This window comes from Somniosus microcephalus, unplaced genomic scaffold, assembly GCF_052327205.1.
Source record: "Somniosus microcephalus isolate GS21.2 unplaced genomic scaffold, FLI_Smic_1.0 unresolved_chr9, whole genome shotgun sequence".
Taxonomy (NCBI): domain Eukaryota; kingdom Metazoa; phylum Chordata; class Chondrichthyes; order Squaliformes; family Somniosidae; genus Somniosus; species Somniosus microcephalus.
Genome location: NW_028225187.1, coordinates 12,153,146 through 12,177,247, shown reverse-complemented (window position 1 = coordinate 12,177,247; position 24,102 = coordinate 12,153,146). Strand labels below are relative to the sequence as shown.

Genomic DNA, 24,102 nt, shown 5'->3' with positions numbered 1-24,102 from the left:
CCCATTCCCAGAGTGTCAGCTGTGTCTCAGTGGACAGCACACTCGCCCTGAGTCACCCTCCCACTGCTCCACTCACCCATTCCCAGAGTGTCAGCTGTGTCTCAGTGGACAGCACACTCGCCCCTGAGTGACCCTCCCACTGCTCCACTCACCCATTCCCAGAGTGTCAGCTGTGTCTCAGTGGACAGCACACTCGCCCCCGAGTCACCCTCCCACTGCTCCACTCACCCATTCCCAGAGTGTCAGCTGTGTCTCAGTGGACAGCACACTCGCCCCCGAGTCACCCTCCCACTGCTCCACTCACCCATTCCCAGAGTGTCAGCTGTGTCTCAGTGCACAGCACACTCGCCCCCGAGTCACCCTCCCACTGCTCCACTCACCCATTCCCAGAGTGTCAGCTGTGTCTCAGTGGACAGCACACTCGCCCCTGAGTCACCCTCCCACTGCTCCCCACACCCATTCCCAGAGTGTCAGCTGTGTCTCAGTGGACAGCACACTCGCCCCTGAGTCACCCTCCCACTGCTCCACTCACCCATTCCCAGAGTGTCAGCTGTGTCTCAGTGGAAAGCACACTCGCCCCTGAGTCACCCTCCCACTGCTCCACTCACCCATTCCCAGAGTGTCAGCTGTGTCTCAGTGGACAGCACACTCGCCCCCGAGTCACCCTCCCACTGCTCCACTCACCCATTCCCAGAGTGTCAGCTGTGTCTCAGTGGACAGCACACTCGCCCCTGATTCACCCTCCCACTGCCCCATTCACCCATTCCCAGAGTGTCAGCTGTGTCTCAGTGGACAGCACACTCGCCCCTGAGTCACCCTCCCACTGCTCCACTCACCCATTCCCAGAGTGTCAGCTGTGCCTCAGTGGACAGCACACTCGCCCCCGAGTCACCCTCCCACTGCTCCACTCACCCATTCCCAGAGTATCAGCTGTGTCTCAGTGGACAGCACACTCGCCCCTGAGTCACCCTCCCACTGCTCCACTCATCCATTCCCAGAGTGTCAGCTGTGTCTCAGTGGACAGCACACTCGCTCCCTGAGTCACCCTCCCACTGCTCCACTCACCCATTCCCAGAGTGTCAGCTGTGTCTCAGTGGACAGCACACTCGCTCCTGAGTGACCCTCCCACTGCTCCACTCACCCATTCCCAGGGTGTCAGCTGTGTCTCAGTGGACAGCACAGTCGCCCCGAGTCACCCTCCCACTGCTCCACTCACCCATTCCCAGAGTATCAGCTGTGTCTCAGTGGACAGCACACTCGCCCCTGAGTCACCCTCCCACTGCTCCACTCATCCATTCCCAGAGTGTCAGCTGTGCCTCAGTGGACAGCACACTCGCCCCCGAGTCACCCTCCCACTGCTCCACTCACCCATTCCCAGAGTATCAGCTGTGTCTCAGTGGACAGCACACTCGCCCCTGAGTCACCCTCCCACTGCTCCACTCATCCATTCCCAGAGTGTCAGCTGTGTCTCAGTGGACAGCACACTCGCTCCCTGAGTCACCCTCCCACTGCTCCACTCACCCATTCCCAGAGTGTCAGCTGTGTCTCAGTGGACAGCACACTCGCCCCTGAGTCACCCTCCCACTGCTCCACACACCCATTCCCAGAGTGTCTGCTGTGTCTCAGTGGACAGCACATTCGCCCTGAGTCACCCTCCCACTGCTCCACTCACCCATTCCCAGAGTGTCAGCTGTGTCTCAGTGGACAGCACACTCGCCCCTGAGTCACCCTCCCACTGCTCCACACACCCATTCCCAGAGTGTCAGCTGTGTCTCAGTGGACAGCACACTCGCCCCCTGAGTCACCCTCCCACTGCTCCACTCACCCATTCCCAGAGTGTCAGCTGTGTCTCAGTGGACAGCACACTCGCCCGAGTCACCCTCCCACTGCTCCACTCACCCATTCCCAGAGTGTCAGCTGTGTCTCAGTGGACAGCACACTCGCCCTGAGTCACCCTCCCACTGCTCCACTCACCCATTCCCAGAGTGTCAGCTGTGTCTCAGTGGACAGCACACTCGCCCTGAGTCACCCTCCCACTGCTCCACTCACCCATTCCCAGAGTGTCAGCTGTGTCTCAGTGGACAGCACACTCGCCCCCGAGTCACCCTCCCACTGCTCCACTCATCCATTCCCAGAGTGTCAGCTGTGTCTCAGTGGACAGCACACTCGCCCTGAGTCACCCTCCCACTGCCCCACTCACCCATTCCCAGAGTGTCAGCTGTGTCTCAGTGGACAGCACACTCGCCCTGAGGCACCCTCCCACTGCTCCACTCACCCATTCCCAGAGTGTCAGCTGTGTCTCAGTGGACAGCACACTCGCCCCCGAGTCACCCTCCCACTGCTCCACTCACCCATTCCCAGAGTGTCAGCTGTGTCTCAGTGGACAGCACACTCGCACCTGAGTCACCCTCCCACTGCTCCCCTCACCCATTCCCAGAGTGTCAGCTGTGTCTCAGTGGACAGCACACTCGCCCCTGAGTCACCCTCCCACTGCCGCACTCACCCATTCCCAGAGTGTCAGCTGTGTCTCAGTGGACAGCACACTCGCCCCTGAGCTACCCTCCCACTGCTCCACTCACCCATTCCCAGAGTGTCAGCTGTGTCTCAGTGGACAGCACACTCGCCCCTGAGTCACCCTCCCACTGCTCTACTCACCCATTCCCAGAGTGTCAGCTGTGTCTCAGTGCACAGCACACTCGCCCCCGAGTCACCCTCCCACTGCTCCACTCACCCATTCCCAGAGTGCCAGCTGTGTCTCAGTGCACAGCACACTCGCCCCCGAGTCACCCTCCCACTGCTCCACTCACCCATTCCCAGAGTGTCAGCTGTGTCTCAGTGGACAGCACACTCGCCCCCGAGTCACCCTCCCACTGCTCCACTCACCCATTCCCAGAGTGCCAGCTGTGTCTCAGTGGACAGCACACCCGCCCCTGAGTCACCCTCCCACTGCTCCACTCACCCATTCCCAGAGTGTCAGCTGTGTCTCAGTGGACAGCACACTCGCCCCTGAGTCACCCTCCCACTGCTCCACTCACCCATTCCCAGACTGTCAGCTGTGTCTCAGTGGACAGCACACTCGCCCCCTGAGTCACCCTCCCACTGCTCCACTCACCCATTCCCAGAGTGCCAGCTTTGTCTCAGTGGACAGCACACTCGCCCCTGAGTCACCCTCCCACTGCTCCACACACCCATTCCCAGAGTGTCAGCTGTGTCTCAGTGGACAGCACACTCGCCCCTGAGTCACCCTCCCACTGCTCCACTCACCCATTCCCAGAGTGTCAGCTGTGTCTCAGTGGACAGCACACTCGCCCCTGAGTCACCCTCCCACTGCTCCACTCACCCATTCCCAGAGTGTCAGCTGTGTCTCAGTGGACAGCACACTCGCCCCCTGTGTCACCCTCCCACTGCCCCACTCACCCATTCCCAGAGTGTCAGCTGTGTCTCAGTGGACAGCACACTCGCCCTGAGTCACCCTCCCACTGCTCCACTCACCCATTCCCAGAGTGTCAGCTGTGTCTCAGTGGACAGCACACTCGCCTCTGAGTCACCCTCCCACTGCTCCACTCACCCATTCCCAGAGTGTCAGCTGTGTCTCAGTGGACAGCACACTCGCCCTGAGTCACCCTCCCACTGCTCCACTCACCCATTCCCAGAGTGTCAGCTGTGTCTCAGTGGACAGCACACTCGCCCCTGAGTCACCCTCCCACTGCTCCACTCACCCATTCCCAGAGTGTCAGCTGTGTCTCAGTGGACAGCACACTTGCCCCCTGAGTCACCCTCCCACTGCTCCACTCACCCATTCCCAGAGTGTCAGCTGTGTCTCAGTGGACAGCACACTCGCCCCGGAGTCACCCTCCCACTGCTCCACTCACCCATTCCCAGAGTGTCAGCTGTGTCTCAGTGGACAGCACACTCGCCCCTGAGTCACCCTCCCACTGCTCCACACACCCATTCCCAGAGTGTCAGCTGTGTCTCAGTGGACAGGACACTCGCCCCCGAGTCACCCTCCCACTGCTCCACTCACCCATTCCCAGAGTGTCAGCTGTGTCTCAGTGGACAGCACACTCGCCCCTGAGTCACCCTCCCACTGCTCCACTCACCCATTCCCAGAGTGTCAGCTGTGTCTCAGTGGACAGCACACTCGCCCCCGAGTCACCCTCCCACTGCTCCACTCACCCATTCCCAGACTGTCAGCTGTGTCTCAGTGGACAGCACACTCGCCCCTGAGTCACCCTCCCACTGCTCCACTCACCCATTCCCAGAGTGTCAGCTGTGTCTCAGTGGACAGCACACTCGCCCCCTGAGTCACCCTCCCACTGCTCCACTCACCCATTCCCAGAGTGTCAGCTGTGTCTCAGTGGACAGCACACCCGCCCCTGAGTCACCCTCCCACTGCTCCACTCACCCATTCCCAGAGTGTCAGCTGTGTCTCAGTGGACAGCACACTCGCCCCCGAGTCACCCTCCCACTGCTCCACTCACCCATTCCCAGAGTGTCAGCTGTGTCTCAGTGGACAGCACACCCGCCCCTGAGTCACCCTCCCACTGCTCCACTCACCCATTCCCAGACTGTCAGCTGTGTCTCAGTGGACAGCACACTCGCCCCTGGGCCACCCTCCCACTGCTCCCCACACCCATTCCCAGAGTGCCAGCTGTGTCTCAGTGGACAGCACACTCGCCCCTGAGTCACCCTCCCACTGCTCCATTCACCCATTCCCAGAGTGTCAGCTGTGTCTCAGTGGACAGCACACTCGCCCCTGAATCACCCTCCCACTGCTCCACTCACCCATTCCCAGAGTGTCAGCTGTGTCTCAGTGGACAGCACACTCGCCCCTGAGTCACCCTCCCACTGCTCCACTCACCCATTCCCAGAGTGTCAGCTGTGTCTCAGTGGACAGCACACTCGCCCTGAGTCACCCTCCCACTGCTCCACTCACCCATTCCCAGAATGTCAGCTGTGTCTCAGTGGACAGCACACTCGCCCCCTGAGTCACCCTCCCACTGCCCCACTCATCCATTCCCAGAGTGTCAGCTGTGTCTCAGTGGACAGCACACTCGCCCTGAGTCACCCTCCCACTGCTCCACTCACCCATTCCCAGAGTGTCAGCTGTGTCTCAGTGGACAGCACACTCGCCTCTGAGTCACCCTCCCACTGCTCCACTCACCCATTCCCAGAGTGTCAGCTGTGTCTCAGTGGACAGCACACTCGCCCTGAGTCACCCTCCCACTGCTCCACTCACCCATTCCCAGAGTGTCAGCTGTGTCTCAGTGGACAGCACACTCGCCCCTGAGTCACCCTCCCACTGCTCCACTCACCCATTCCCAGAGTGTCAGCTGTGTCTCAGTGGACAGCACACTTGCCCCCTGAGTCACCCTCCCACTGCTCCACTCACCCATTCCCAGAGTGTCAGCTGTGTCTCAGTGGACAGCACACTCGCCCCGGAGTCACCCTCCCACTGCTCCACTCACCCATTCCCAGAGTGTCAGCTGTGTCTCAGTGGACAGCACACTCGCCCCTGAGTCACCCTCCCAGTGCTCCACTCACCCATTCCCAGAGTGTCAGCTGTGTCTCAGTGGACAGGACACTCGCCCCCGAGTCACCCTCCCACTGCTCCACTCACCCATTCCCAGAGTGTCAGCTGTGTCTCAGTGGACAGCACACTCGTCCCCGAGTCACCCTCCCACTGCTCCACTCACCCATTCCCAGAGTGTCAGCTGTGTCTCAGTGGACAGCACACTCGCCCCTGAGTCACCCTCCCACTGCTCCACTCACCCATTCCCAGAGTGTCAGCTGTGTCTCAGTGGACAGCACACTCGCCCCTGAGTCACCCTCCCACTGCTCCACTCACCCATTCCCAGAGTGTCAGCTGTGTCTCAGTGGACAGCACACCCGCCCCTGAGTCACCCTCCCACTGCTCCACTCACCCATTCCCAGAGTGTCAGCTGTGTCTCAGTGGACAGCACACACGCCCCTGAGTCACCCTCCCACTGCCCCACTCACCCATTCCCAGAGTGTCAGCTGTGTCTCAGTGGACAGCACACCCGCCCCTGAGTCACCCTCCCACTGCCCCACTCACCCATTCCCAGAGTGTCAGCTGTGTCTCAGTGTACAGCACACTCGCCCCCTGAGTCACCCTCCCACTGCTCCACTCACCCATTCCCAGAGTGTCAGCTGTGTCTCAGTGGACAGCACACCCGCCCCTGAGTCACCCTCCCACTGCTCCACTCACCCATTCCCAGAGTGTCAGCTGTGTCTCAGTGGACAGCACACTCGCCCCCGAGTCACCCTCCCACTGCTCCACTCACCCATTCCCAGACTGTCAGCTGTGTCTCAGTGGACAGCACACTCGCCCCTGAGTCACCCTCCCACTGCTCCATTCACCCATTCCCAGAGTGTCAGCTGTGTCTCAGTGGACAGCACACTCGCCCCTGAATCACCCTCCCACTGCTCCACTCACCCATTCCCAGAGTGTCAGCTGTGTCTCAGTGGACAGCACACTCGCCCCCGAGTCACCCTCCCAGTGCTCCACTCACCCATTCCCAGAGTGTCAGCTGTGTCTCAGTGGACAGCACACTCGCCCTGAGTCACCCTCCCACTGCTCCACTCACCCATTCCCAGAGTGTCAGCTGTGTCTCAGTGGACAGCACACTCGCCCCTGAGTCACCCTCCCACTGCTCTACTCACCCATTCCCAGAGTGTCAGCTGTGTCTCAGTGGACAGCACACTCGCCCGAGTCACCCTCCCACTGCTCCAATCACCCATTCCCAGAGTGTCAGTTGTGTCTCAGTGGACAGCACACTCGCCCCTGAGTCACCCTCCCACTGCTCCACTCACCCATTCCCAGAGTGTCAGATTTGTCTAAGTGGACAGCACACTCGCCCCTGAGTCACCCTCCCACTGCTCCACTCACCCATTCCCAGAGTGTCAGCTGTGTCTCAGTGGACAGCACACTCGCCCCCTGAGTCACCCTCCCACTGCCCCACTCACCCATTCCCAGAGTGTCAGCTGTGTCTCAGTGGACAGCACACTCGCCCCTGAGTCACCCTCCCACTGCTCCACTCACCCATTCCCAGAGGGTCAGCTGTGTATCAGTGGACAGCACACTCGCCCCCTGAGTCACCCTCCCACTGCTCCACTCACCCATTCCCAGAGTGTCAGCTGTGTCTCAGTGGACAGCACACCCGCCCCTGAGTCACCCTCCCACTGCTCCACTCACCCATTCCCAGAGTGTCAGCTGTGTCTCAGTGGACAGCACACTCGCCCCCGAGTCACCATCCCACTGCTCCACTCACCCATTCCCAGAGTGTCAGCTGTGTCTCAGTGGACAGCACACTCGCCCCTGAGTCACCCTCCCACTGCTCCACTCACCCATTCCCAGAGTGTCAGCTGTGTCTCAGTGGACAGCACACTCGCCCTGAGTCACCCTCCCACTGCTCCACTCACCCATTCCCAGACTGTCAGCTGTGTCTCAGTGGACAGCACACTCGCCCTGAGTCACCCTCCCACTGCTCCATTCACCCATTCCCAGAGTGTCAGCTGTGTCTCAGTGGACAGCACACTCGCCCCCGAGTCACCCTCCCACTGCACCACTCACCCATTCCCAGAGTGTCAGCTGTGTCTCAGTGGACAGCACACTCGCCCCTGAGTCACCCTCCCACTGCTCCATTCACCCATTCCCAGAGTGTCAGCTGTGTCTCAGTGGGCAGCACACTCGCCCCTGAGTCACCCTCCCACTGCTCCACTCACCCATTCCCAGAGTGTCAGCTGTGTCTCAGTGGACAGCACACTCGCCCCTGGGTCACCCTCCCACTGCTCCCCACGCCCATTCCCAGAGTGCCAGCTGTGTCTCAGTGGACAGCACACTCGCCCTGAGTCACCCTCCCACTGCTCCATTCTCCCATTCCCAGAGTGTCAGCTGTGTCTCAGTGGACAGCACACTCGCCCCTGAGTCACCCTCCCACTGCTCCACTCACCCATTCCCAGAGTGTCAGCTGTCTCTCAGTGGACAGCACACTCGCCCCCGAGTCACCCTCCCACTGCTCCACTCACCCATTCCCAGAGTGTCAGCTGTGTCTCAGTGGACAGCACACTCGCCCCTGAGTCACCCTCCCACTGCTCTACTCACCCATTCCCAGAGTGTCAGCTGTGTCTCAGTGGACAGCACACTCGCCCTGAGTCACCCTCCCACTGCTCCACTCACCCATTCCCAGAGTGTCAGCTGTGTCTCAGTGGACAGCACACTCGCCCCCTGAGTCACCCTCCCACTGCTCCACTCACCCATTCCCAGAGTGCCAGCTGTGTCTCAGTGGACAGCACACTCGCCCCTGAATCACCCTCCCACTGCTCCACTCACCCATTCCCAGAGTGTCAGCTGTGTCTCAGTGGACAGCACACTCGCCCCTGAGTCACCCTCCCACTGCTCCACTCACCCATTCCCAGAGTGTCAGCTGTGTCTCAGTGGACAGCACACTCGCCCCTGAGTCACCCTCCCACTGCTCCACTCACCCATTCCCAGAGTGTCAGCTGTGTCTCAGTGGACAGCACACTCGCCCCTGAGTCACCCTCCCACTGCTCCACTCACCCATTCCCAGACTGTCAGCTGTGTCTCAGTGGACAGCACACTCGCCCACTGAGTCACCCTCCCACTGCTCCACTCACCCATTCCCAGAGTGCCAGCTGTGTCTCAGTGGACAGCACACTCGCCCCTGAGTCACCCTCCCACTGCTCCACACACCCATTCCCAGAGTGTCAGCTGTGTCTCAGTGGACAGCACACTCGCCCCTGAGTCACCCTCCCACTGCTCCACTCACCCATTCCCAGAGTGTCAGCTGTGTCTCAGTGGACAGCACACTCGCCCCTGAGTCACCCTCCCACTGCTCCACTCACCCATTCCCAGAGTGTCAGCTGTGTCTCAGTGGACAGCACACTCGCCCCCTGAGTCACCCTCCCACTGCCCCACTCAACCATTCCCAGAGTGTCAGCTGTGTCTCAGTGGACAGCACACTCGCCCTGAGTCACCCTCCCACTGCTCCACTCACCCATTCCCAGAGTGTCAGCTGTGTCTCAGTGGACAGCACACTCGCCCCTGAGTCACCCTCCCACTGCTCCACTCACCCATTCCCAGAGTGTCAGCTGTGTCTCAGTGGACAGCACACTCGCCTCTGAGTCACCCTCCCACTGCTCCACTCACCCATTCCCAGAGTGTCAGCTGTGTCTCAGTGGACAGCACACTCGCCCCCTGAGTCACCCTCCCACTGCTCCACTCACCCATTCCCAGAGTGTCAGCTGTGTCTCAGTGGACAGCACACTCGCCCCTGAGTCACCCTCCCACTGCTCCACTCACCCATTCCCAGAGTGTCAGCTGTGTCTCAGTGGACAGCACACTCGCCTCTGAGTCACCCTCCCACTGCTCCACTCACCCATTCCCAGAGTGTCAGCTGTGTCTCAGTGGACAGCACACTCGCCCTGAGTCACCCTCCCACTGCTCCACTCACCCATTCCCAGAGTGTCAGCTGTGTCTCAGTGGACAGCACACTCGCCCCTGAGTCACCCTCCCACTGCTCCACTCACCCATTCCCAGAGTGTCAGCTGTGTCTCAGTGGACAGCACACTCGCCCCCTGAGTCACCCTCCCACTGCTCCACTCACCCATTCCCAGAGTGTCAGCTGTGTCTCAGTGGACAGCACACCCGCCCCTGAGTCACCCTCCCACTGCTCCACTCACCCATTCCCAGAGTGTCAGCTGTGTCTCAGTGGACAGCACACTCGCCCCCGAGTCACCCTCCCACTGCTCCACTCACCCATTCCCAGACTGTCAGCTGTGTCTCAGTGGACAGCACACTCGCCCCTGAGTCACCCTCCCACTGCTCCATTCACCCATTCCCAGAGTGTCAGCTGTGTCTCAGTGGACAGCACACTCGCCCCCGAGTCACCCTCCCACTGCTCCACTCACCCATTCCCAGAGTGTCAGCTGTGTCTCAGTGGACAGCACACTCGCCCTGAGTCACCCTCCCACTGCTCCACTCACCCATTCCCAGAGTGTCAGCTGTGTCTCAGTGGACAGCACACTCGCCCCTGAGTCACCCTCCCACTGCTCTACTCACCCATTCCCAGAGTGTCAGCTGTGTCTCAGTGGACAGCACACTCGCCCGAGTCACCCTCCCACTGCTCCAATCACCCATTCCCAGAGTGTCAGTTGTGTCTCAGTGGACAGCACACTCGCCCCTGAGTCACCCTCCCACTGCTCCACTCACCCATTCCCAGAGTGTCAGATTTGTCTAAGTGGACAGCACACTCGCCCCTGAGTCACCCTCCCACTGCTCCACTCACCCATTCCCAGAGTGTCAGCTGTGTCTCAGTGGACAGCACACTCGCCCCCTGAGTCACCCTCCCACTGCCCCACTCACCCATTCCCAGAGTGTCAGCTGTGTCTCAGTGGAAAGCACACTCGCCCCTGAGTCACCCTCCCACTGCTCCACTCACCCATTCCCAGAGGGTCAGCTGTGTATCAGTGGACAGCACACTCGCCCCCTGAGTCACCCTCCCACTGCTCCACTCACCCATTCCCAGAGTGTCAGCTGTGTCTCAGTGGACAGCACACCCGCCCCTGAGTCACCCTCCCACTGCTCCACTCACCCATTCCCAGAGTGTCAGCTGTGTCTCAGTGGACAGCACACTCGCCCCCGAGTCACCCTCCCACTGCTCCACTCACCCATTCCCAGAGTGTCAGCTGTGTCTCAGTGGACAGCACACTCGCCCCTGAGTCACCCTCCCACTGCTCCACTCACCCATTCCCAGAGTGTCAGCTGTGTCTCAGTGGACAGCACACTCGCCCTGAGTCACCCTCCCACTGCTCCACTCACCCATTCCCAGACTGTCAGCTGTGTCTCAGTGGACAGCACACTCGCCCTGAGTCACCCTCCCACTGCTCCATTCACCCATTCCCAGAGTGTCAGCTGTGTCTCAGTGGACAGCACACTCGCCCCCGAGTCACCCTCCCACTGCACCACTCACCCATTCCCAGAGTGTCAGCTGTGTCTCAGTGGACAGCACACTCGCCCCTGAGTCACCCTCCCACTGCTCCATTCACCCATTCCCAGAGTGTCAGCTGTGTCTCAGTGGACAGCACACTCGCCCCTGAGTCACCCTCCCACTGCTCCACTCACCCATTCCCAGTGTGTCAGCTGTGTCTCAGTGGACAGCACACTCGCCCCTGGGTCACCCTCCCACTGCTCCCCACGCCCATTCCCAGAGTGCCAGCTGTGTCTCAGTGGACAGCACACTCGCCCTGAGTCACCCTCCCACTGCTCCACTCACCCATTCCCAGAGTGTCAGCTGTCTCTCAGTGGACAGCACACTCGCCCCCGAGTCACCCTCCCACTGCTCCACTCACCCATTCCCAGAGTGTCAGCTGTCTCTCAGTGGACAGCACACTCGCCCCTGAGTCACCCTCCCACTGCTCCACTCACCCATTCCCAGAGTGTCAGCTGTCTCTCAGTGGACAGCACACTCGCCCCCGAGTCACCCTCCCACTGCTCCACTCACCCATTCCCAGAGTGTCAGCTGTGTCTCAGTGGACAGCACACTCGCCCCTGAGTGACCCTCCCACTGCTCCACTCACCCATTCCCAGAGTGTCAGCTGTGTCTCAGTGGACAGCACACTCGCCCCCTGAGTCACCCTCCCACTGCTCCACTCACCCATTCCCAGAGTGCCAGCTGTGTCTCAGTGGACAGCACACTCGCCCCTGAATCACCCTCCCACTGCTCCACTCACCCATTCCCAGAGTGTCAGCTGTGTCTCAGTGGACAGCACACTCGCCCCTGAGTCACCCTCCCACTGCTCCACTCACCCATTCCCAGAGTGTCAGCTGTGTCTCAGTGGACAGCACACTCGCCCCTGAGTCACCCTCCCACTGCTCCACTCACCCATTCCCAGAGTGTCAGCTGTGTCTCAGTGGACAGCACACTCGCCCCTGAGTCACCCTCCCACTGCTCCACTCACCCATTCCCAGACTGTCAGCTGTGTCTCAGTGGACAGCACACTCGCCCACTGAGTCACCCTCCCACTGCTCCACTCACCCATTCCCAGAGTGCCAGCTGTGTCTCAGTGGACAGCACACTCGCCCCTGAGTCACCCTCCCACTGCTCCACACACCCATTCCCAGAGTGTCAGCTGTGTCTCAGTGGACAGCACACTCGCCCCTGAGTCACCCTCCCACTGCTCCACTCACCCATTCCCAGAGTGTCAGCTGTGTCTCAGTGGACAGCACACTCGCCCCTGAGTCACCCTCCCACTGCTCCACTCACCCATTCCCAGAGTGTCAGCTGTGTCTCAGTGGACAGCACACTCGCCCCCTGAGTCACCCTCCCACTGCCCCACTCAACCATTCCCAGAGTGTCAGCTGTGTCTCAGTGGACAGCACACTCGCCCTGAGTCACCCTCCCACTGCTCCACTCACCCATTCCCAGAGTGTCAGCTGTGTCTCAGTGGACAGCACACTCGCCTCTGAGTCACCCTCCCACTGCTCCACTCACCCATTCCCAGAGTGTCAGCTGTGTCTCAGTGGACAGCACACTCGCCCTGAGTCACCCTCCCACTGCTCCACTCACCCATTCCCAGAGTGTCAGCTGTGTCTCAGTGGACAGCACACTCGCCCCTGAGTCACCCTCCCACTGCTCCACTCACCCATTCCCAGAGTGTCAGCTGTGTCTCAGTGGACAGCACACTTGCCCCCTGAGTCACCCTCCCACTGCTCCACTCACCCATTCCCAGAGTGTCAGCTGTGTCTCAGTGGACAGCACTCTCGCCCCGGAGTCACCCTCCCACTGCTCCACTCACCCATTCCCAGAGTGTCAGCTGTGTCTCAGTGGACAGCACACTCGCCCCTGAGTCACCCTCCCACTGCTCCACACACCCATTCCCAGAGTGTCAGCTGTGTCTCAGTGGACAGGACACTCGCCCCCGAGTCACCCTCCCACTGCTCCACTCACCCATTCCCAGAGTGTCAGCTGTGTCTCAGTGGACAGCACACTCGCCCCTGAGTCACCCTCCCACTGCTCCACTCACCCATTCCCAGAGTGTCAGCTGTGTCTCAGTGGACAGCACACTCGCCCCTGAGTCACCCTCCCACTGCTCCACTCACCCATTCCCAGAGTGTCAGCTGTGTCTCAGTGGACAGCACACTCGCCCCCTGAGTCACCCTCCCACTGCTCCACTCACCCATTCCCAGAGTGTCAGCTGTGTCTCAGTGGACAGCACACCCGCCCCTGAGTCACCCTCCCACTGCTCCACTCACCCATTCCCAGAGTGTCAGCTGTGTCTCAGTGGACAGCACACTCGCCCCCGAGTCACCCTCCCACTGTTCACTCACCCATTCCCAGACTGTCAGCTGTGTCTCAGTGGACAGCACACTCGCCCCTGGGCCACCCTCCCACTGCTCCCCACACCCATTCCCAGAGTGCCAGCTGTGTCTCAGTGGACAGCACACTCGCCCTGAGTCACCCTCCCACTGCTCCATTCACCCATTCCCAGAGTGTCAGCTGTGTCTCAGTGGACAGCACACTCGCCCCTGAATCACCCTCCCACTGCTCCACTCACCCATTCCCAGAGTGTCAGCTGTGTCTCAGTGGACAGCACACTCGCCCCCGAGTCACCCTCCCACTGCTCCACTCACACATTCCCAGAGTGTCAGCTGTGTCTCAGTGGACAGCACACTCGCCCCTGAGTCACCCTCCCACTGCTCCACTCACCCATTCCCAGAGTGTCAGCTGTGTCTCAGTGGACAGCACACTCGCCCCCTGAGTCACCCTCCCACTGCTCCACTCACCCATTCCCAGAGTGTCAGCTGTGTCTCAGTGGACAGCACACTCGCCTCTGAGTCACCCTCCCACTGCTCCACTCACCCATTCCCAGAGTGTCAGCTGTGTCTCAGTGGACAGCACACTCGCCCTGAGTCACCCTCCCACTGCTCCACTCACCCATTCCCAGAGTGTCAGCTGTGTCTCAGTGGACAGCACACTCGCCCCTGAGTCACCCTCCCACTGCTCCACTCACCCATTCCCAGAGTGTCAGCTGTGTCTCAGTGGACAGCACACTTGCCCCCTGAGTCACCCTCCCACTGCTCCACTCACCCATTCCCAGAGTGTCAGCTGTGTCTCAGTGGACAGCACACTCGCCCCGGAGTCACCCTCCCACTGCTCCACTCACCCATTCCCAGAGTGTCAGCTGTGTCTCAGTGGACAGCACACTCGCCCCTGAGTCACCCTCCCAGTGCTCCACTCACCCATTCCCAGAGTGTCAGCTGTGTCTCAGTGGACAGGACACTCGCCCCCGAGTCACCCTCCCACTGCTCCACTCACCCATTCCCAGAGTGTCAGCTGTGTCTCAGTGGACAGCACACTCGCCCCTGAGTCACCCTCCCACTGCTCCACTCACCCATTCCCAGAGTGTCAGCTGTGTCTCAGTGGACAGCACACTCGCCCCTGAGTCACCCTCCCACTGCTCCACTCACCCATTCCCAGAGTGTCAGCTGTGTCTCAGTGGACAGCACACTCGCCCCCGAGTCACCCTCCCACTGCTCCACTCACCCATTCCCAGACTGTCAGCTGTGTCTCAGTGGACAGCACACTCGCCCCTGAGTCACCCTCCCACTGCTCCATTCACCCATTCCCAGAGTGTCAGCTGTGTCTCAGTGGACAGCACACTCGCCCCTGAATCACCCTCCCACTGCTCCACTCACCCATTCCCAGAGTGTCAGCTGTGTCTCAGTGGACAGCACACTCGCCCCCGAATCACCCTCCCACTGCTCCACTCACCCATTCCCAGAGTGTCAGCTGTGTCTCAGTGGACAGCACACTCGCCCTGAGTCACCCTCCCACTGCTCCACTCACCCATTCCCAGAGTGTCAGCTGTGTCTCAGTGGACAGCACACTCGCCCCTGAGTCACCCTCCCACTGCTCTACTCACCCATTCCCAGAGTGTCAGCTGTGTCTCAGTGGACAGCACACTCGCCCGAGTCACCCTCCCACTGCTCCAATCACCCATTCCCAGAGTGTCAGTTGTGTCTCAGTGGACAGCACACTCGCCCCTGAGTCACCCTCCCACTGCTCCACTCACCCATTCCCAGAGTGTCAGATTTGTCTAAGTGGACAGCACACTCGCCCCTGAGTCACCCTCCCACTGCTCCACTCACCCATTCCCAGAGTGTCAGCTGTGTCTCAGTGGACAGCACACCCGCCCCTGAGTCACCCTCCCACTGCTCCACTCACCCATTCCCAGAGTGTCAGCTGTGTCTCAGTGGACAGCACACTCGCCCCCGAGTCACCCTCCCACTGCTCCACTCACCCATTCCCAGAGTGTCAGCTGTGTCTCAGTGGACAGCACACTCGCCCCTGAGTCACCCTCCCACTGCTCCACTCACCCATTCCCAGAGTGTCAGCTGTGTCTCAGTGGACAGCACACTCGCCCCTGAGTCACCCTCCCACTGCTCCACTCACCCATTCCCAGAGTGCCAGCTGTGTCTCAGTGGACAGCACACTCGCCCCCGAGTCACCCTCCCACTGCTCCACTCACCCATTCCCAGAGTGTCAGCTGTGTCTCAGTGGACAGCACACTCGCCCCTGAGTCACCCTCCCACTGCTCCACTCACCCATTCCCAGAGTGTCAGCTGTGTCTCAGTGGACAGCACACTCGCCCTGAGTCACCCTCCCACTGCTCCACTCACCCATTCCCAGACTGTCAGCTGTGTCTCAGTGGACAGCACACTCGCCCCCGAGTCACCCTCCCACTGCACCACTCACCCATTCCCAGAGTGTCAGCTGTGTCTCAGTGGACAGCACACTCGCCCCTGAGTCACCCTCCCACTGCTCCATTCACCCATTCCCAGAGTGTCAGCTGTGTCTCAGTGGACAGCACACTCGCCCCTGAGTCACCCTCCCACTGCTCCACTCACCCATTCTCAGAGTGTCAGCTGTGTCTCAGTGGACAGCACACTCGCCCCTGGGTCACCCTCCCACTGCTCCCCACGCCCATTCCCAGAGTGCCAGCTGTGTCTCAGTGGACAGCACACTCGCCCTGAGTCACCCTCCCACTGCTCCATTCTCCCATTCCCAGAGTGTCAGCTGTGTCTCAGTGGACAGCACACTCGCCCCTGAGTCACCCTCCCACTGCTCCACTCACCCATTCCCAGAGTGTCAGCTGTCTCTCAGTGGACAGCACACTCGCCCCCGAGTCACCCTCCCACTGCTCCACTCACCCATTCCCAGAGTGTCAGCTGTGTCTCAGTGGACAGCACACTCGCCCCTGAGTGACCCTCCCACTGCTCCACTCACCCATTCCCAGAGTGTCAGCTGTGTCTCAGTGGACAGCACACTCGCCCCCTGAGTCACCCTCCCACTGCTCCACTCACCCATTCCCAGAGTGCCAGCTGTGTCTCAGTGGACAGCACACTCGCCCCTGAATCACCCTCCCACTGCTCCACTCACCCATTCCCAGAGTGTCAGCTGTGTCTCAGTGGACAGCACACTCGCCCCTGAGTCACCCTCCCACTGCTCCACTCACCCATTCCCAGAGTGTCAGCTGTGTCTCAGTGGACAGCACACTCGCCCCTGAGTTACCCTCCCACTGCTCCACTCACCCATTCCCAGAGTGTCAGCTGTGTCTCAGTGGACAGCACACTCGCCTCTGAGTCACCCTCCCACTGCTCCACTCACCCATTCCCAGAGTGTCAGCTGTGTCTCAGTGGACAGCACACTCGCCCCTGAGTTACCCTCCCACTGCTCCACTCACCCATTCCCAGAGTGTCAGCTGTGTCTCAGTGGACAGCACACTCGCCCTGAGTCACCCTCCCACTGCTCCACTCACCCATTCCCAGAGTGTCAGCTGTGTCTCAGTGGACAGCACACTCGCCCCAGAGTCACCCTCCCACTGCTCCACTCACCCATTCCCAGAGTGTCAACTGTGTCTCAGTGGACAGCACACTCGCCCCTGAGTCACCCTCCCACTGCTCCACTCACCCATTCCCAGAGTGTCAGCTGTGTCTCAGTGGACAGCACACTCGCCCCGGAGTCACCCTCCCACTGCTCCACTCACCCATTCCCAGAGTGTCAGCTGTGTCTCAGTGGACAGCACACTCGCCCCTGAGTCACCCTCCCAGTGCTCCACTCACCCATTCCCAGAGTGTCAGCTGTGTCTCAGTGGACAGGACACTCGCCCCCGAGTCACCCTCCTACTGCTCCACTCATCCATTCCCAGAGTGTCAGCTGTGTCTCAGTGGACAGCACACTCGCCCCTGAGTCACCCTCCCACTGCTCCACTCACCCATTCCCAGAGTGTCAGCTGTGTCTCAGTGGACAGCACACTCGCCCCCGAGTCACCCTCCCACTGCTCCACTCACGCATTCCCAGAGTGTCAGCTGTGTCTCAGTGGACAGAACACTCGCCCTGAGTCACCCTCCCACTGCTCCACTCACCCATTCCCAGAGTGTCAGCTGTGTCTCAGTGGACAGCACACTCGCCCTGAGTCACCCTCCCACTGCTCCACTCACCCATTCCCAGAGTGTCAGCTGTGTCTCAGTGGACAGCACACTCGCCCCCGAGTCACCCTCCCACTGCTCCCCTCACCCATTCCCAGAGTGTCAGCTGTGTCTCAGTGGACAGCACACTCGCCCTGAGTCACCCTCCCACTGCTCCACTCACCCATTCCCAGAGTGTCAGCTGTGTCTCAGTGGACAGCACACTCGCCCCTGAGTCACCCTCCCACTGCTCCACTCACCCATTCCCAGAGAGTCAGCTGTGTCTCAGTGGACAGCACACTCGCCCTGAGTCACCCTCCCACTGCCCCACTCACCCATTCCCAGAGTGTCAGCTGTGTCTCAGTGGACAGCACACTCGCCCCTGAGTCACCCTCCCACTGCTCCACTCACCCATTCCCAGAGTGTCAGCTGTGTCTCAGTGGACAGCACACTCGCCGCTGAGTCACCCTCCCACTGCTCCACTCACCCATTCCCAGAGTGTCAGCTGTGTCTCAGTGGACAGCACACTCGCCCCTGAGTCACCCTCCCAGTGCTCCACTCACCCATTCCCAGAGTGTCAGCTGTGTCTCAGTGGACAGGACACTCGCCCCTGAGTCACCCTCCCACTGCTCCACTCACCCATTCCCAGAGTGTCAGCTGTGTCTCAGTGGACAGCACACTCGCCCCTGAGTCACCCTCCCACTGCTCCACTCACCCATTCCCAGAGTGTCAGCTGTGTCTAAGTGGACAGCACACTCGCCCCCGAGTCACCCTCCCACTGCTCCCCTCACCCATTCCCAGAGTGTCAGCTGTGTCTCAGTGGACAGCACACTCGCCCGAGTCACCCTCCCACTGCTCCACTCACCCATTCCCAGAGTGTCAGCTGTGTCTCAGTGGACAGCACACTCGCCCCTGAGTCACACTCCCACTGCTCCACTCACCCATTCCCAGAGTGTCAGCTGTGTCTCAGTGGACAGCACACTCGCCCCTGAGTCACCCTCCCACTGCTCCACTCACCCATTCCCAGAGTGGCAGCTGTGTCTCAGTGGACAGCACACTCGCCCCTGAGTCACCCTCCCACTGCTCCACACATCCATTCCCAGAGTGTCAGCTGTGTCTCAGTGGACAGCACACTCGCCCCTGAGTCACCCTCCCACTGCCCCACTCACCCATTCCCAGAGTGTCAGCTGTGTCTCAGTGGACAGCACACTCGCCCCGAGTCACCCTCCCACTGCTCCACTCACCCATTCCCAGAGTGTCAGCTGTGTCTCAGGGGACAGCACACTCGCCCCTGAGTCACCCTCCCACTGCTCCACTCACCCATTCCCAGAGTGTCAGCTGTGTCTCAGTGTACAGCACACTCGCCCCTGAGTCACCCTCCCACTGCTCCACTCACCCATTCCCAGAGTGTCAGCTGTGTCTCAGTGGACAGCACACTCGCCCCTGAGTCACCCTCCCACTGCTCCACTCACCCATTCCCAGAGTGTCAGCTGTGTCTCAGTGGACAGCACACTCGCCCCCGAGTCACCCTCCCACTGCTCCACTCACCCATTCCCAGAGTGTCAGCTGTGTCTCAGTGGACAGCACACACGCCCCTGAGTCACCCTCCCACTGCTCCACTCACCCATTCCCAGAGTGTCAGCTGTGTCTCAGTGGACAGCACACTCGCCCCTGAGTCACCCTCCCACTGCTCCACTCACCCATTCCCAGAGTGTCAGCTGTGTCTCAGTGGACAGCACACTCGCCCCTGAGTCACCCTCCCACTGCTCCACTCACCCATTCCCAGAGTGTCAGCTGTGTCTCAGTGGACAGCACACTCGCCCCTGAGTCACCCTCCCACTGCTCCACACACCCATTCCCAGAGTGTCAGCTGTGTCTCAGTGGACAGCACACTCGCCCCTGAGTCACCCTCCCACTGCCCCACTCACCCATTCCCAGAGTGTCAGCTGTGTCTCAGTGGACAGCACACTCGCCCCGAGTCACCCTCCCACTGCTCCACTCACCCATTCCCAGAGTGTCAGCTGTGTCTCAGGGGACAGCACACTCGCCCCTGAGTCACCCTCCCACTGCTCCACTCACCCATTCCCAGAGTGTCAGCTGTGTCTCAGTGTACAGCACACTCGCCCCTGAGTCACCCTCCCACTGCTCCACTCACCCATTCCCAGAGTGTCAGCTGTGTCTCAGTGGACAGCACACTCGCCCCTGAGTCACCCTCCCACTGCTCCACTTACCCATTCCCAGAGTGTCAGCTGTGTCTCAGTGGACAGCGCACTCGCCCGAATCATCCTCCCACTGCTCCACTCACCCATTCCCAGAGTGTCAGCTGTGTCTCAGTGGACAGCACACTCGCCCCCGAGTCACCCTCCCACTGCTCCACTCACCCATTCCCAGAGTGTCAGCTGTGTCTCAGCGCGTAGCACACTCGCCTCTGAGTCAGAAGGTTGTGGGTTCATAACTGGGACTTGAGCACATAAATCTAGGTTGACACTCCAGTGGCGTACTGAGGGAGTGCTGCACTGTCGGAGGTGCCGTCTTTCGGATGAGACGTTAAACCGAGGCTACAAATTCTCTCTATAAATGCATTTCTATCCGAGTTACTGGCTCCAACCATGGCTATTTTCTGGTCATTTTCCTTCCCAGAGATGGCCCCACATGTTCCAGGTTCTTCTTCCCTCTGGCACCAGGGAGGCAGCTTACCATTCGGGACCTGCTCAGGGCTGCATAAGAGTCTGTCCATTCCGCTGACGATAGAATCTCCCACCATTATCACTTTCCTATTCCTGTGCCCCATCTGCCTCTCACCCCCGCCACACTCGGGGTGACCTCCTGCTCTCTGGTGCCACTGATACTCAGGATGACCCTCCTCTGAGTCACTGTCTCGATCCACCTTACAGTCCCCAATACCAGGTATCTATTGGACAGTTCCAGTACTCAGGGGCTCCCTCCACCTGTGACTGCGATGCCCCTCTAGATGGTCACTCACTTCCCTTTTTCTACTCAGCCCCTGTCCTGTTCCCTCTTCCTCTGTGAGCTGCAGTATCTTACATGAGATTTGGACCCTTTGTCTGGACAGAATATAAATTTAAAGTATTATCTGAACCTACTTGTGTCAATTCTCATTCTTGAAGATGTTGGATCTTCTCCAGTGTCTGGACCTTCAGCCATGGCGGTGCCAGGTGCTCCCGGATTCTGATGCTCTGTAACAAATATAATATTAATGGAGGGTTAGATGGAAATACTGAAATGAGGAGGAGAACTTTGCCTTGGGAAAGATGATATCAAGTCCCTCCTCCCCATCATACAACAGCTGTTAGCTCCAGGATCGAGCATTTCCTGAGTGTTACGATTAGCCCTCCACATCAGGTGTGACACAGACAGCTGCTTAGTGAAATCCAGTGAGTCCCGCTGATCTCCACAACCCAGTTCCAGACCAGCTCCCGTCGGCCGAGACTCCGCACTGGGATTTACTCACACAGTACAGGCCGAGACTCTGCACTGGGAGCAGCCATTGGTGAGATTTACTCACGCAGTGCAGACCGAGACTCTGCACTGGGAGCACCCATTGGTGAGATTTACTCACAGTACAGGCCGAGACTCCGCAGTGGGAGCGCCCATTGGTGAGATTTACTCAAAGTACAGGCTGAGACTCTGCATTGGGAGCACCTATTGGTGAGATTTACTCACACAGTGCAGGCCAAAACCAGCCTTATTCCAGAGGTAGAGAATATTCTGCAGGGAAATATGGAGCGGGTGATCACTGATGAATTCAATGATCCACCACTCGGTTTTACGCAGTCTGGTGGTATTGGATTAAGTTTATTCACAGATTTGTGTTTAATGTTGTTGATTTGCAGTGTTTTGATACTAAATTCTGGTACTTTATGAATATATACCTACCCACATACACAATATAGAGCTGGGTGTGATCCCTCTGGTCTCTATGGGCAGTGACATTGTCCGTGTGTTCATGGAGATGTGTCCTGGTTGGTTCTTTCTATTTGAATATATTGACCATATCTCTCATGGTGCCAGCACCTGACCAATGAGCACTGTAGGAGGCGAGGACATTTACTGCTGTTCCACTAATATTAACACTAATGTATTATGTTGTGAATCATGTCACTTTAAACAGTGAGGTGAGGCACAGAACTGATTAGTGGGATATTTCCACAGGTCTTTTCAATCTCAGAAATGGCCATAAATATACAAATGGGAGATTTGCCTGCTGTTTTACAGTGAATATTCTCCACTTGTGCGCGTGTCCCGCTGTGTGTGTGTCCACACATGTCCGTCCAATCAAACTCTCAGTCAGCGTCCTTCCCTTTCCCAACTGGGGAAATATAAAAGCGATTCAGTCTCGGATCAATAATTTCTCCAAACATTATTTGAAGTTATTCTCCGGCATTAACTTATAAGGAAGCTTCAGACCTTGTAAGATTGAGTTATCTGCTGCGTCACTCACACTGACACTGGTACAATAAACACACAGAAGCACCAAATGACATTTCCATCGAAACACATCGCAAGGTGCTTCACAGACGCCAAATACGACAAAAGATGGGCTGAGACTAAAGGGGGTAGAAGGAGGCGTGGTCAGAATGTTGGTCACAGCAGTGAGGTTCGGAGGGTTCTAAAGGAGGAGGGAGCTGGAGAGGTTTAGGTGGGGAATTGATGAACGTTGAGCCGGAACAGCCGAAGGCACAGTCGCCATAGACAGGGGGAGGAGAGGGTGAAATGCCACAAGAGGCCTGAGCTGCAGGAACAGAGAGATCTTGGTGGTGGGGATTGTAGAGCTGGAGGAGGTTACAGAGACAGGAAGGGACAGGACCATGCAGGGATTTAAAGGGTGATGGGAGTTTTAATGTGGATGTGCTGGGGGACAGGGAGCCATTGTAGGTTCTCAAGCTCAGGGATGATCGGTGGGCAGAATATTGATGCTATACATTGCCCCCCCTGACCCAGACCCGCCCCCATGCCCCGCTCCCAGCGCCGCACCCCGCTGACCCAGCCCCGCTACCCCAGTAACAAGTTGCGAGATGTTATATTCCAAAGTTAATGTCTGCATTGTGAATTTTGATGTGTAACAGGAAGTGAATGTGACAAGGGAAGCAATATGTGTGACGATTACAGAAAGTGTGCGTTATAAATAAGAAGTTTAATTGGTTACTGGTGAATCTCCATTGTTTCGATCATGCTTAGACAGATGAACTGGAAAGTGTTCTCACTGCATTGTTTGAAACAGGCGAGAATGGCAGGCGGACATGTGTTAATGTTCACTACAGCGCCCTCCAGTGCTGGGAGTTCTGAACAAGTGAACAATATTCTCTATTGTAAAAGGAATTGAAACAGGCGTTATCAAGTTTTAAAAAGTTTTATTAAACCATGGCAACGGGAAACCTTATGAACTATATGTATCTATGCAACCTGCTGTGTAATTATAATGTTATTTTTCTGGTTTAGCAGAAACTGTATTAAAAAGTATTGCCCGTATCCAGAAGATGTTGCTGCTACTGGGCTGCCGAATGCACAGATAGGAATTTGCAGTGAATCAAGGAGAGTTCTGGTAATTGGGGAGGGAAGGGTTGCGAGTGTCAGGGGAACAGGTAAAGTAAGGCTAACGGGAGAGTAATTATATAAATGAGTTAGTAGAGTTATCTTGGGTTTCTGTGCGAGGAGGTTGAACTTCTTCCTGCATTGCAGCTGTTATAGGGCTATATTTCTGCCACCACTCCCCACTCACAGATTGCCTGGATATCTTCCTGTCGCCTGGTGGATAGAAGAATTCCCTATTCCTGGAGCCCTCCTGCAATACCTCAAAAGCAGTGTCCGAATATTGGGCGGCACTTGTGGGGTGCGCTGTGCCGGCCATTGTCCACAATCTTCACTGATATTTGCCGACAGCCAAAGAGCTCCTCCACTTTCAAAGGTGCAGGTTGTCATTATTTTGCGTCAGCAATGGTGAAATTGACACCTATCTTTCTGCGTGCAGCCAAACCGCAGCCCAAGTGGCGCTGACAGCCCACTTATTTTACTTCAATTAAAGGGATGGGCAAGTTTAAGTCCTTCTCTGCGGCCGCGTGATTATGTGCACGTTCAAAGGGCGGTGTCTATTCTGTGCCCTAAAAGCAATTTCTGCCCCCTCAGCACTTTTGTCTAAAAACATCCTGAAATAATAAAGTATACGGGTAGAGAACAGAAACCAGAATATGCCACAAGTGTAGCCGTTCCAATTGTTTCATCATTGTAACTATATTATATATTTTTTTGCAGGTCAGTGAGTGAAAGGGCAGAGTTTTGCTGTAGTGGTTGAAATGTTTAGAACTGTTTTACTTGAAGTGAGTTTCATTCTACTAACCTGTTTTTTGGTCAAAGCTTGGAGTATTCACTTTTAATAAATCTCCGGGAGAAGGAGTCGCTTCACTTGTACCGGTCCCTGCGGCCTGATCATCTTCCCCAGGAGCACGGCCTTGACCCTGACTTTGTTCACTTGTACCAGTTCCAGGGGCCTGATCACCTTCCCCAGGAGCACGGCCTTGACCCTGACTTTGTTCACGTGTACTGGTTCCAGGGGCCTGATCATCTTCCCCAGGGGC

The 24,102-nt window shown here is 58.3% G+C and overlaps 1 protein-coding gene across 1 annotated transcript in view; it reads right to left on the bottom strand.

The window, feature by feature from the left end:
• LOC147084782 (NACHT, LRR and PYD domains-containing protein 3-like) overlaps positions 1-20,674 on the bottom strand; it is a 55,720-nt gene extending 35,046 nt beyond the window's left edge. The window contains exon 1 of the mRNA XM_085979500.1: positions 20,614-20,674. Coding sequence (XP_085835626.1) covers positions 20,614-20,674 — 61 coding nt within the window. The remainder of the gene's footprint in view (positions 1-20,613) is intronic.
• Positions 20,675-24,102: the final 3,428 nt, after the last annotated feature.